This window comes from Nanorana parkeri, unplaced genomic scaffold (genome assembly GCF_000935625.1).
Source record: "Nanorana parkeri isolate BGI_ZX_2015 unplaced genomic scaffold, ASM93562v1 scaffold309, whole genome shotgun sequence".
Lineage (NCBI taxonomy): Eukaryota > Metazoa > Chordata > Amphibia > Anura > Dicroglossidae > Nanorana > Nanorana parkeri.
Window position 1 is genome coordinate 1,148,307 of NW_017306577.1, and position 13,255 is coordinate 1,161,561.

General features: G+C 48.8%; 1 protein-coding gene across 1 annotated transcript; it reads right to left on the minus strand.

Annotated features, from left to right (window-relative positions):
- Window positions 1-4,649: 4,649 nt before the first annotated feature.
- On the minus strand, window positions 4,650-6,965 carry LOC108788155 (ankyrin-3-like). The gene has a single exon (XM_018557881.1). It carries the CDS (start codon window positions 6,963-6,965, stop codon window positions 4,650-4,652), a length of 2,316 nt encoding a protein of 771 aa, XP_018413383.1.
- Between the last annotated feature and the right edge of the window lie 6,290 nt (window positions 6,966-13,255).

Here is a 13,255-nt window from a genome sequence, read left to right on the forward strand (position 1 = left end):
CTTTAAGGCCTCATTCCCACCAAGGCATTGCAGTAACGCGTGTCCACGCGCGGTTGCAGGACTTTGCTTCCTGCGTTTGGCCCGCGTCCACAGTGGGTCCCTGGATGCGCACCAAACGCGCAAAAGTAGTACGTGTCGCTAATTTGGCGCCATGCATTCCTGCGCGTGAACATGCAAGGAAAAAAACCACGTCTGCTCGGCCACGTTTGGGGTGCCATTACCTAGTATTGGCAACGCAAGCGTATAGTGTCCTAATCCTTTCCTGTTAGGATTACCGTAACCCCCGGCAACCATCTCCCCTACGGTATGCAGAGTATCATTGTCTTCCTGTCCAGCCGCCTCCAGCTACAGAGGTATTATTACAGGCGGAGTTCCTTGTACTGGAGGAATGCCGGTGTTCTATCGAAAGCTCCAACTCGTCGAGATCTCCAACGGCCCGACTTCCGGTTTCGTTAGAACTAAGAGGTTTGGGCGAGAAGGCTGCACTGCACGTGCGCCACCCGCGGCATTTCCTATACACGTACTACACAGCAATAAAGTATTTAAATTAACTAGGATGACACTAATCCAGCACGTTATTCATCTGAGGTGCCCCACTCAATATGGCCGCCGCTTACCGCCCTATTGAGTGGGGCACCTCAGATTAATAACGTGCTGGATTAGTGTCATTCTAGTTCATTTTAATACTTTATTGCTGTGTAGTATGTGTATAGGGAAGTCCCGCAGGGGGCAGGTACTGATGTTGGAGGAGAAGGCCGGGCTCGCAGTCTCCGTTCTAATTCATCCCAAAGGTGTTCTATGGGGTTGAGGTCAGGACTCTGTGCAGCCAGTCAAGTTCCTCCACCCCAAACTCCCCCATCCATGTCTTTATGGACCTTGCTTTGTGCACTGGTGCGCAGTCATGTTGGAACAGGAAGGGGCCATCCCCAAACTGTTCCCACAAAGTTGGGAGCATGAAATTGTCCAAAATGCCTTAAAGTGACATTAAAGTAAAGTTTTTTTCCTCCTCCCCCCAATGTTAATGAAAGCACTCGCCTCAAATGATGTCTCTTAATCCGATCTTCTGGGGAGGAAACGGCTAGATCAGAGGTGGGCAAACTCCGGCCCGCCAGCTGTTGTGAAACTACAAAACCCATGATGCACCGGTCTCTGGGAGTCATGCCTGTGGCTGTAAGAATCTTGCAATGGCTTATGGGACTTGTAGTTCCTCAACAGCTGGAGGGCCGGAGTTTGCCCACCTGTGTGTATTCCGCTCGGCGGTCTCGTTCTGTGCGGCATTATCCCACCTTCCAGACCAGATCCCCCCTCCAGCAGATCTGTACAGACAGGCCGCGCTCTGTGAGTGCGTCTGGGCCGCGGCCAACATCTGGCGCGGCTCTGTTCTCTGCTGGAATCTATACTTTCCTTTGTGTCTTTCCCTCTGGAAAAAATCGCGCTCCGAGAAGAAGAAGAAGTGACATCACCAGAACGCGATATTGCGGAATTGTTGTTGGACGAGGACACAGCGGCTTTGTCTGGCACCGTTTGATGGTTCCTTTCTCAGGGAAGGTTCAAGCGGCCCCATGTGGACGTCGGCTCGTACGGAGGGAGAGCGCGAGCCGCCAGGACAGGTCACAGAGTGCAACAAACTTGTGTGACCTCCGGGAGGCCATCGGAATATCCCTCCAATCCCACCGTGCCAGACTTTCATTTAAAGGAGAACTATGAGGGGGGGGAGGGGGGTGCTTTTGACTCACCTCACAGTTCTAGCCGACCTGTGACAATGAAGGCCGTGACACACTGCACGCGAAGCCGTGCAGAGCGAAGCAAAGCTATCCGGCACGGAGCTTCGCGTGCAGTGTGTGAGCTGAGTGCATTCAGATGATTGACAGCGCCTTCAGCCAATCGGCTCGTCCGTAACAACCTGCCAGCTATCGCAACGCGATGGTTTAGACGCGCGAGCCGATTGGCTGAAGTTGAAATTGTTCATCTCGGCACGCTCAGCTCCGCGAGCTCTCGCAAGCTGAGGTGCCAAGCGGAAAATTACATGACACACTGCTCGCAAAGGCAGCGCGGCCCCCGGCTCCGCGCTGCTTCGCGTGCAGTGTGTCACGGCCTTGAGACTGTCACAGGTCGGCTCAGTAGATCGGGAGGTGAGCGAACACATGCCGGCTTTCGCTCACCTCTCGATCCTGTCACGGCAGAGAGCCGTGACGGGAGGGGTTGGATTCCCCCCTCCCCGCTCTGATCCGCCAGCGCTGACTGGAGGAACGGGAGGGGGCGGGTACAGCTGGCTCTGCCTCTAGATAGGCAGAGCCAGCTGTCACTCACGCAGCTGGGCGGATCCCGGCATCTACGTCGGGATCCGCTCCGGCTGCTGCGTCTCAGTATATAGAGAGCTGTAGCTCGCGGTATACTGAGCTTAGGGTGACGGGAGGACGCTAGTTTGTGTCCTCCGTTACCCTAAGGAGAACTATGGGGAAAAGACTTAACCCCATAGTTCTCCTTTAACGCAATAAAGTTTATATGAAATTCTAGTGAATAGGTTTACATATCCTTTAAATCAAGATAACACGTATGACCATTCTAGGAATATATCAGAATACATAGACACTGAGCTGCCTTTTCATGCGTTCCCTTTAATAAATCATAAACTCTAAACATCGCTACACTGTACAAACATTAGAAAATAACTGATTGGAAGCCGTGTAGTACCCTCTCCCAACCTGTAGGTGTCACTGTGTTATGACCTATGAGAAGAATTGAATGATTCCTCAGCGCCTGTACTCACCTGTGCGTTGTGGTAACACACCGTGAAACATGTATCGCGGAGCTGTTCATTTTAAATTGCACCCCAACGCATTAACAAAACGCACCACAGTTCATGTGTATTGTGACGCACCATAGCACACCGATGTAAGCGATCTGTGCATTGCGGTTGCGTCCTCTGTGCATTGTGGCCAATTTAAAATGAATGGGTGTCTTACAGCAATGCAGAAAAAATGCATGCGTGCTGCAGCAACACACAAGTGTGCGCATGCCCTCAGACTTTATTTATGTAATCAGTGACTCCTGCTGGTTGCACAAAGCATTTCACCACACGCTGAATTTGTCATTGCAAATGACTAATCACAACAAATACAATGATATGACAATGATTGCTATTGGTTGCACAATTATATAAAAGAAACGAGATTCTGATCCCACAGCTGAGTACACTAGTAATATATATATATATATATATATGTGAAATGTTTTACTTCTCCACTGACCTCCAATGTAAGGGGTCACTTCTCCACTGACCTCCAATGTAAGGGGTCACTTCTCCACTGACCTCCAATGTAAGGGGTCACTTCTCCACTGACCTCCAATGTAAGGGGTCACTTCTCCACTGACCACCAATGTAAGGGGGCACTTCTCCACTGACCACCAATGTAAGGGGTCACATCTTCAATGTAAGGGGTCACTTCTCTCCTCCACTGACCACCAATGTAAGGGGGCACTTCTCCAACGACTATCAATGTAAGGGGGCACCTCTCTTCTCCACTAACTGCCATTACTAAGTGGCGCACCTAAGGAACAAAGGGCCCTGGCGCAAGATTTTTGGAGCAGATCTCACTGCCCCTCCCCTCCCCCAACCTTCCCGGCAGTCTCTGCACCAGAGGAGCTTACACTCTAATGCCCCCCCCCCACAGTCTTACACTATTATACATTTATATAGCTGTGGCATATACCGCAGTGCTGTAGAGTGAACACTGAGCCAGTCACATTCGTTTCTGTACAGAGGAGCTTACACTCTAATGCAGAATGGCACCGGCTGTAGGGGGACTACAAATCTTAGAAATACATTTATACAGCAATGCAGAACAGTATATGAGTTGGACTCACTGGACTCCGGACTTTGTAACGCACTGGACTCTGGACTTAGGAACACAATGGAATCAGGACCCACAGAGAGCCTGCAGAGCCCACCTGAGACCCCCGTACAGCCCACTATAGACCCCGCAGAGCCCACCTGAGACCCCCGTACAGCCCACTATAGACCCTAATGTAAGAGGTCACTTCTACATTTACTGTTAGCATTTCTTTTCAGGCCATTTGTTTAATTTCATGATTATTAAGTAAACCCTTAATCTTTATTCTTTTGTTTAAAACTGTCTGAACCTACTTATCACACTAATGTACCTTGAGATGGGGGGTCTAATCATTTTAGTGGTGGGGTTTCCCTGAGACATGAAAACTTTTTCATGGGTTCCTCTGGGGTAAAATGTTGCTAGGTGCACTTCTCTGGGACTCCTTAATCGACCTCGCTGACTATCTATGAGATTTGCAGGTAACGTTGTGTGGCAGCAAAGATACGTGCAACCTACTTCTTAAGAATGCTTTCTAAGGAAAGGAAGTAGGGGGGTGGGGGGAGTGGTCATAGAACGAAAAGGGCAATAAAAGTTCATCTATCCTATAAAACTTCTATCTTGTGCTTGCGGGTGGCCCCAAGCTAACCATACACATTGCAATCAGGATGTACAATCTCCTTTAGGACTACCGACAACTATGTAGTACAAGAGCCTGCATACAGAATGAATGGATTGCACTGGCATGCCCTAATGATAGATATCAAGGAGGATTCTACAACCAGATTGCGTCGCGTGTGGCCAGATTCAGACTCGCCCCTATTTAATAATCAGCATTTTCTTTTTCAGGTAAGTCACTATTTCCTGGTGGCTTTCGGTGGTACCGGTTTCTGCCACCTGAAGGGGGGTCTTCTTCAGGCTGTTGGTGGCCTGTAAATTGGCCTTCTGGCCCTGCGACCAGCTCGCCAGGGTCTGCACACATTTCAGGTGTCCCGATCTGCAGGCGCAGTGCAGCGGCGTGTCCCTGTTGTTGTCCAGGGGGTCAGTGGCCGCCCCGCTGGTTAACAACAGATTGACCAGGTCGCTGTGGCCGTGCTCAGCGGCGAGGTGCAAGGGCGTTTTCCTCCAGGTATTTTTATCTTCTACGTTTTTATTTTTCCCGGCTTTCAGGAGAGACTTCACCGCGTCCGCGTTGCCGGAGATGACGGCGTAGTGGATGGGCGTGCACCCGTCCATATCTTTTGCCCCGTATCGGGCCTTGTTGGCCAGCATGGCTTCCACGGCGTCAAAATTCCCTGCAGCTGCAGCGACGTGGAGGGGGGTCTTCTTGTCTTTGTCGGGGACGTTAGGGTCGGCCTTGTTACTAAGAAGCAGCCTCGTGAGACCGCCGTCTCCTCCTCCCTCCGCGGCATAGTGCAGCGGCGTTCGTGAGTGCTTGTCTTTGGCGTTAACGCTGGCTTTGTGTTCCAGGAGGCTCTGGGCCACGTCCGTGTTGTTCCTCTGGCTGGCGATATGCAATGGGGTGACCGATTCCTTCGTGGCGGCATTGACGTTCGCCCCCGCGTCGATCAAAATATCGCTCAGTTCTCGCTTGTTATGAAAGGCCGCCACGTGCAAGGGCGTCTGCTCTCCGGGGCCTGTTATATTGGCGTCCGTGCCTTTCTGCAGCAGAAGTTTGGTGGTGGAGACGTCTCCTCCTTGAACGGCTAGATGTAGCGCCGTGTTCAGGTTCGGCGTCCTATCGTCCAGCTTGGCCCCTTTCTGGATCAGCGCCCCAGCTGACTCCGCTTTCCCTAGTTCCGCCGCCACGAGAAGCGGCGTGTACTGGATGTCGTTCTTGGCGTTGACGTCGGTGCCCTTGTCGGCCAAAGCGTTTATGATGCCGTACAGGTTCAGCTTGACGGCTTTAAACATGGCGGAGACCATGGTGTCCGGGGACAGTCCTTTAGAATATTCCAAGAGGAGGCCAAAGATGTGCTCGTTGTTCGTATTGAAGGCCGCGTCAATTATGCTCGCGTCAACACTGGCTCCGGCCTCGAGCAACACTTTCACCGTCGCCTCGTGGCCCCCGGTGACCGCATGAAACAGTGCGCTCTGCTTCTGTTCATCGGCGGCATCAACAGACGCCCCATTCTTTAGGAGGTTTTGCACCAGTCCGCTATCGTCCTTAACGGCTGCAATGTGCAAAAAGTTGGTCCTGTTTTTGTAGCGCTTCCCCTCTTCTTGAAGAAAGAGCTTGACAACGTTGTGATGATTGTTCTGCACAGCCAGGTGCATGGGGGTCAGGCAATCGGTGTCCTGGGAATAAATATTTGCCCCGGCTTGGAGTAAGACCTTCACCGCTTCCTCGTGACCGTTCTCGGCTGCCCTGTGCAGAGGCGTCCTGCGTTTCCTGTCTTTGGCGTCCACTTTGGCCCCCTTCGAAATGAGGAACCGGATCACGGGAACGTGCCCATTGGACGCTGCCACGTGCAATAACGTTTCTCCAGATGAATTTACAGCGTTGACATCGGAATTCTTCAACAGGGACTCTAGCATAGACAGGTCCCCTTTGCTGACCGCATCAAACACCCCTTCAGAACTTACGACCTTTGGCTTAGGCGCTTCAGACGGAGGCCTCTTCTTCTCTTTCGCTTGGGGAGTCGGTTTTGGTTTTGGAGCCGGCGTGCTTGTTTTTTTGGGCACGCTCTCTTTGCGAGCGACTTTCTCTGGCGGTTCCGTGACCGGGATCTCCTTATAGTCTTTGTCTCGTTCCAACAAGTAGCCCACCAGCTGCCTCCTGCCATCTCCCACTGATTCGTTCAGCTGATTGACGTAGCCCTTGACGTGGTTGTATAGGTCGGGCTCGATTTGCTTGAGGCATGGGAAGAAAAAGAGGCGACAAGCCCTCTCACCTTTAGACATGAGGATGTCCAGCAGTCTGGAGTTCTTCTCCGTCCTGGTCCGGTAGTAGGACATGATCATTTTTTTGTCCGCTGTGAAGATGTCATGATCCACCAGCCAGCTGACCAGGTTGTCAGGATCTTGGATTCCATCGATAAGTTCACCTTTCATGGTCTTGACCACGTCGACAGCATAGGGGTTGGTGAAGGATCCGTTGGAAGGGATCGGTGGCATGTGGACAGCAGCCGTCATCCTTTTTTTGACGTTAGGCGTTCCTTGAAGCCTGCGCTCTGAAACGTGGAGGAGTCTCGCGACACAATACAGTCCAAAGGAGCAAGTTACAGATCATGACGGCTCTAAGCTCCTGGAGGATTTTCAGAAATAGTATCTCACACACACTCCGCTCCGCACTCCTTTTGTTGGGCGGGTTGTGTTTGTTTGTGCCTGATGGGAAGTAAGCAATGCAGTTTGTCAAGATTAGCAAAGTAAATCAACAGCTTAGCTACCGTTGCTGTGATTGCAAAAACTCTATTGAAAGGCTGAGACAAGGACACGAGAAGGGAGGGCGCTGGGAACTCCAAAAGGCACCAAACAGGACAACATGAATGAATACATGGACTGCAGCTAAAAAAACTTCTGTGTACAAAATGTAATCATACATCAGAAAAAAAACTGACTATATAGTGAAAAGTAAGATCCAGCCTAATGCTGGGGGACTCAAGTCCCAGGATAGCAGGACAGCGAGCAAACGCTGTTTTATTTTTTAATTCCTTCCATTTTTTTAATTTTTATATTATTTTACAATTTTATGTTTGTGGTTATATACAGTATATATACTGTAATAAAATAAATAAATATATATATATTATACATGGTACTGCTGCTAAACTTTTTTTTATTAAGACTTGGCTGTACATTTTGAGGTGTGTGTAAACCCAATCACGAAAAAATCCTGTATAAGCTGTGACATGCTGATGCCATTCCAAAAGTTGCTTTGAATCCTTTTAAATCTGTAGTTTTTATTAAAATAATCCCTGCCATGAAAGTCCTTGTTCAGACACTTCCTGTTATGGGGTGACAACTGTCTCCCAATTGTGCTCCTGTGTTGTCACTCCATCTGATAGAAGCTGCAAGAAAGAGGCTGCAGAGGATCCGCAGCACCGAGATTTCTCATTATTTATTACAGGTATTTATATAGCGCTGACAATTTACGCAGCACTTTCCCTAGAGCACATTCAGATCAGTCTCTGCCCTCGAGGAGCTTACAATCTATGTTATTATTATTATTATACAGGATTTATATAGCGCCAGCAGTTTGTGCAACACTTTACAATATAAGCAAGTTATATACAATATAATACAATATATGGAAGATGTTATGCACACACCTACAGGGCTGATTTAGACAGGAGCCATTTAACCTTCAGCATGTCTTTGGAGTGTGGGAGGAAACCCACACAGCACAGGGAGAACATGCAAACTCCATGCAGATAGTGACTTGGCTGGGATATGAAGTACTAACCACCAAGCCACTGTGGTGCCCCCCTGCTCATCATCCTGCAGACCTGCACTTATACACATGGTGCAGCTTTGCTGGTATACAGCGCCACCTAGTGGATAAGATGAGCATTGCCTCTTAGCAGGGAGATGATTCTGTTCCATTATGGCTCTGGCCTGGGGAGATCTATGGGGTCTATTCACGAAGCTGCCGAAGGATCTGGCCGTAGCTTCGGCCGATCCTCCGGCTAGCTTCGGCCCCAGGACCGCTTCGGTTCAGTAGAACCGAAGGGGTGCTGTACGGGCTATTCACAATAGCCCATACAGCTCCCGATCATGGCCGAGCGGCTCAGCCGAGCCGAACGCATATGCATCGGCTCGGCTGAGCCGTGCTGACGCTGTGTCTTTTTTTCTTTATTCTAACACAAGCCATGTCAGAATATTAAAAAAAAAAGATTTTTCCCATTGAAAAGCATTGGGACATTACTATTGGCTATTTCAATTTGCAATAGCCAATAGTAAATTAGCATTGTACCCGCCCTCTGCTGCAGTTCCCATCAGCCGAACATGCTGAGCATGTTCGGCCGACCCGAAGACACACGAAGCAAGCCGATGTACGGCTGAAATCAGCCGTACCAGCCTGAAGTGAATAGCCGAACAGTGTTCGGCTCACTTCACTTCTGATCGGTCATTCACTCGGCTGCCCTCGGCAGCTTTGTGAATAGACCCCTATAAGTCCCCTGATAACTCTCACATTATTATTATTATTATTATACAGGATTTATATAGCGCCAACAGTTTGCACAGTTTGCCTCCTTATATTTACAATATAAGGAGGACATTACAGTTAAAAATCAAGACAAGACGGTAAGGAGAGAGAGCCCTGCCCCTGAGAGCTTACAATCTAAATACAAAATGAAACGCGTTCTATAATGTGTTTGCATTGGTTGTTAAAGAGGACCTGTCATGTTGTTATCGATCACTATGATACCGGAGGACGGTGATAGAAAGCACAGATAGGAGATGTTATAACTGTGAAGGTATTATTATATTATATGATGTACAGTAGACATGTGAGATTCGTTTTGTTCCAAATCAAAATTCGGATGAATTTTCTGAAATTCAGACACATCCGAATTTCCCAATCCCAATGCATCCGAATGTGTCCGTTTCCGAATTTCGGACCCCGTCAAAAACAAAACTGAATTGGACATGTGACTTTTCTGGCCAATCAGATGTGTTTATTGCATCCGGATGGGTCTGAACACGAGTTTTCGTTACGGCAACATGGGAGCCATATACTGTATAATACTAAACCTGAGGATCCGAATTTCCAACGTGTTTTCGGGAGCTCCCGAATGCCCTTCGGGTCTAGGAGCCTCTGCTTTAGTAATATACACTGAGTGGCCGTATTATTATATACACCGAGTGGCCGGATTATTATATACACTGAGTGGCCGGATTATTATATACACTGAGTGGCCGGATTATTATGACCACCTGACGTTTGTAGGCAAATGAGCTATAATTTGGCGCTGAAGTTGCTAGAGGGCCAGACCATTATAAATAGGGAAGCAGGTCGGTTACCACGACAGTAGAAGTGATTTGTTTCTGAAGATTCGGGGAAACAACGCGATGTAACAGCCTTTGAACGCGGGATGATTGTTGGCGCTCGGAGCCATGGAGCGAGTATCAGCAAAACAGCAGAATTCGTTACATGTTCAAGAGCAGCTCATTGTTAAAGTGTTTAAAGACCGGACTGTCAGCCGAAAATCTGGGTCTGAGCGTGCGAATTGTGGCCGTCAGCGACTAGTCAATGTTAGGGCAGAACGGGGGAGGGGCAAGACTGGTACAAGACAACAGAAGGGCAACAGTGCCGTGTCAGATTCCTCGCATCACCTTTCAACATCTCGTGGAGTCATCTCGTGGAGTCATCTCGTGGAGTCATCTCGTGGAGTCATCTCGTGGAGTCACGAGGCGGCCCAACGAAGTACTGATGGGGGGCTCATAATAATCTGGCCACTCATTGTATGTGTATGGCTCCCAGACACGAATGGCATTCTGGAGCTTCCAAATACAATGCGGAAATTCGGATCCTGAATGCCATTCGGGTCTAGGAGAGTCAGCTTTAGTATTAATATCTGTATATGTTTTTCTGTGGTAGTCGTAACGAGTATTCGTAAACTCATCCGAAACTAACAAAACTCGGATTTCATCCGAAACCCGAACCGGCCGGCTCCGCACAGTTGTTATTAATTGGCCAGGACCTGCTAGAAGACTCTGGCAGGTGCCAGCAAATAGGAAACAGTTGGGCGGAACTAGCTGTCACTGCTAGCTCTGCACAATTGTTTTTTTGTTTTCTTTTTAAAAAGCTTTATTTATTTTTTAATATTTCAATTTTATTTACATTTTAAAATTCTTTTTTCAACTTTTTTTTTACTATTTTCATTGATTTGCTATTCTACTCAGTACCACGGAGGTACCAAGCCGAATGCCGCTATTCACTCACTGCCGTTCGGCCCATATGAGATTAGGGGCGAATGGCAGCGAGTGAACTGCCGGAGCTTCAGCTCAGCTGAACCAGATTTCAGGGCCGGCCTTAGGCCTTTAGGCGCCCTGTGCGAGAAAGCTTTACAGCGCCCCTCAGTGACCACACCCCTCAGTGGCCACACCCTTTAGTGGCCACACCCCCAGTAACCACACCCATTTATAGCCGGCCCTGCCAGATTTTGGATCGGCTGAGTCGAAGTCCTACTACACTTCGGCTCAGCCGAACATGCAGCCGATGTACGGCTGAAATCAGCCATGCAAGCCAGAAGTGAACAGTCGAATGTAGTTCGGCTCACTTCACTTCGGCTCGGTTATTCACTCAGCTTTGTGAGTGACCCCCTATATTTCATGTACAGTCACCTCCCTGTATGAACCATTGAATTGCTGGGTCCATGTAGTGCTCACTATCAGCCAGCAGGTGGCGCTGTGACTTCACTCACAGCTATCATCCAGTTTTTGGCTGCAGCAGCTGAGCACATGTAACATGGGTGTAGCTGGAGAGAGAAAAGCTGATTTGTTTATTATTACAACTCAGGGAAAAAGCATTAAAATTCCCCTCGTTTCCTTCTCACTATCGACTTCATACAAAGTTTCTTCGCTGCAACTCAATCTTCTGTAACCTAAAGGGAAACTCAGCTGCAGATAAAGGTGCAAGACAGCTTAAAGGGGATTTATTACTATTAAAACTGATTTATTTTATTATTATTATTATATATACGCAGCGCTTTACATAGTTGCACATTTACATAATTCCCTGCCCCCAAGGAGCTTACAATCTAAGGTCCCTATCACACACAGCGTCAATCTAGACAGGAGCCTATTAAGCTTCTAGTGGAGTACCCGGAGGAAACCCATGCAAACTCCGTGCAGATAGTGTCCGGACTGGGATTTGGACCGGGGACCCCCAGTGCTGCAAGGCAGAAGTGCTAACCAGCAGCACAGTGATGTGCTCATCTCTCTGCCCTCTACACCTATCAGAACGTTCCATGTGCTGCTTTTCCCTCCTCTAGTCTGAGCCCAGCTGTGCAGGGACTGCAAGAGGCTGATACCAGCTCAGATTCAGGTACTTACACTGCTTGTATTTACACAAATATATATAGTGGTGTATTGATGAATACAGAGCTGCATTCATTTGTATCTTTGATATCTGCCCGGAGTTCAGCTTTAAAGTGTGACCCCCCCCCCCTCCCCCCTCGATGTGAAGACGTTTCTCATGCCGCAAAGTGAGAAGTCCAGGAAAGAGGGGCGCAGAGATGTGTAGTGAGATATCTGCGGCTAGAAGCTGTCATCCCAGCGGAGGCGGAATTGTCACATCGCTCCGTCCCGGGCTCAGGTCTGAATTCACAGAATGACCCCAGAGAGAGAAAGCCACAAGAACATCGAAGGTGGAGCGATGGAGAAAACCAGAAAAGACCAGTGCTGGGGATCCTGTGAGATATTGAATAGATAGATAGATAGATAGATAGATAGATAGATAGATTTTACTGACTGAGGTGTGTAGTGTCTGATCCCCAGAATGCTGACCCTGATCACTCACTGAATGAAATGTTACTTGAAAATGTCAGGTCTCCAGAGTGGCCCTTACTACCAGGCTACCAGAGTCCTGCACTGTCTCTCCATACTCCATGTCCTTGCTAGCAGTGTGGTCGGACACTCAAGGTACTTGAACTTCGATCACAAAGAATGCTCATGATTCTTCCCCAGCACCAAAGAACAGCAACCAGACATCCACATCAAGGTCTGATTACCAGGCGGGCGCACTGCCAAAGGACTCCCCAGGTAATTTATAGGAAAACGCAAGCACAGAAGAGCGCCTTCCCTGGTGCAATAAATCTCTATTATATAAATAATACAAAAGGAATTGTACTCACATACAGAGGCTGAGCGTTCTTTCGAGGGCTCTGAAGAAGGGGGGGTACCTCGAAAGCGCGCTCATCCTCTGTGTGCGAGTCCAGTCGGTCTGGTGGGCCTGTCAGTCGGAGCTGATCTGAGAACTGAAGCCTCTATTCTGAACCAATGGTCACTGTTTATCAAATCTTCTTGTTATACCTCCCTATGTGAGTACAAGCACTCTTGTATTATTTACATATGAAGATGTATTGCACCAGGGAAGGCGCTCTTTTGTGCTTCCATAGGTGCTTAAACTGCCTGACCACGCTGCTTGCACTAGGACGGATTTGAACAGGACCCGGGACCTAGTGCTATACTACTTGGTTCCCCAGCCAATGAAATAATACAAATTTTAGTGACATTTCTTTAACAATTCCCTTTATTGTATCAACAGAAGGCGCCATGACCCCCACCGCCGGCACACAGCGGACCCTAGCCCACACTCTAAGGGCCCATTCACACTAGATGCAGTGCGTTGCGGCCCGATTCTGGCCGGAACGCACTGCCTCGCACTGTGGCCGGCTCACTTTTTTTATACAACACTACATTGCACCGTGTCGTATCAGAGCACTGAGAGGGATGCACGGTTGCTGGTTTCACAGCGG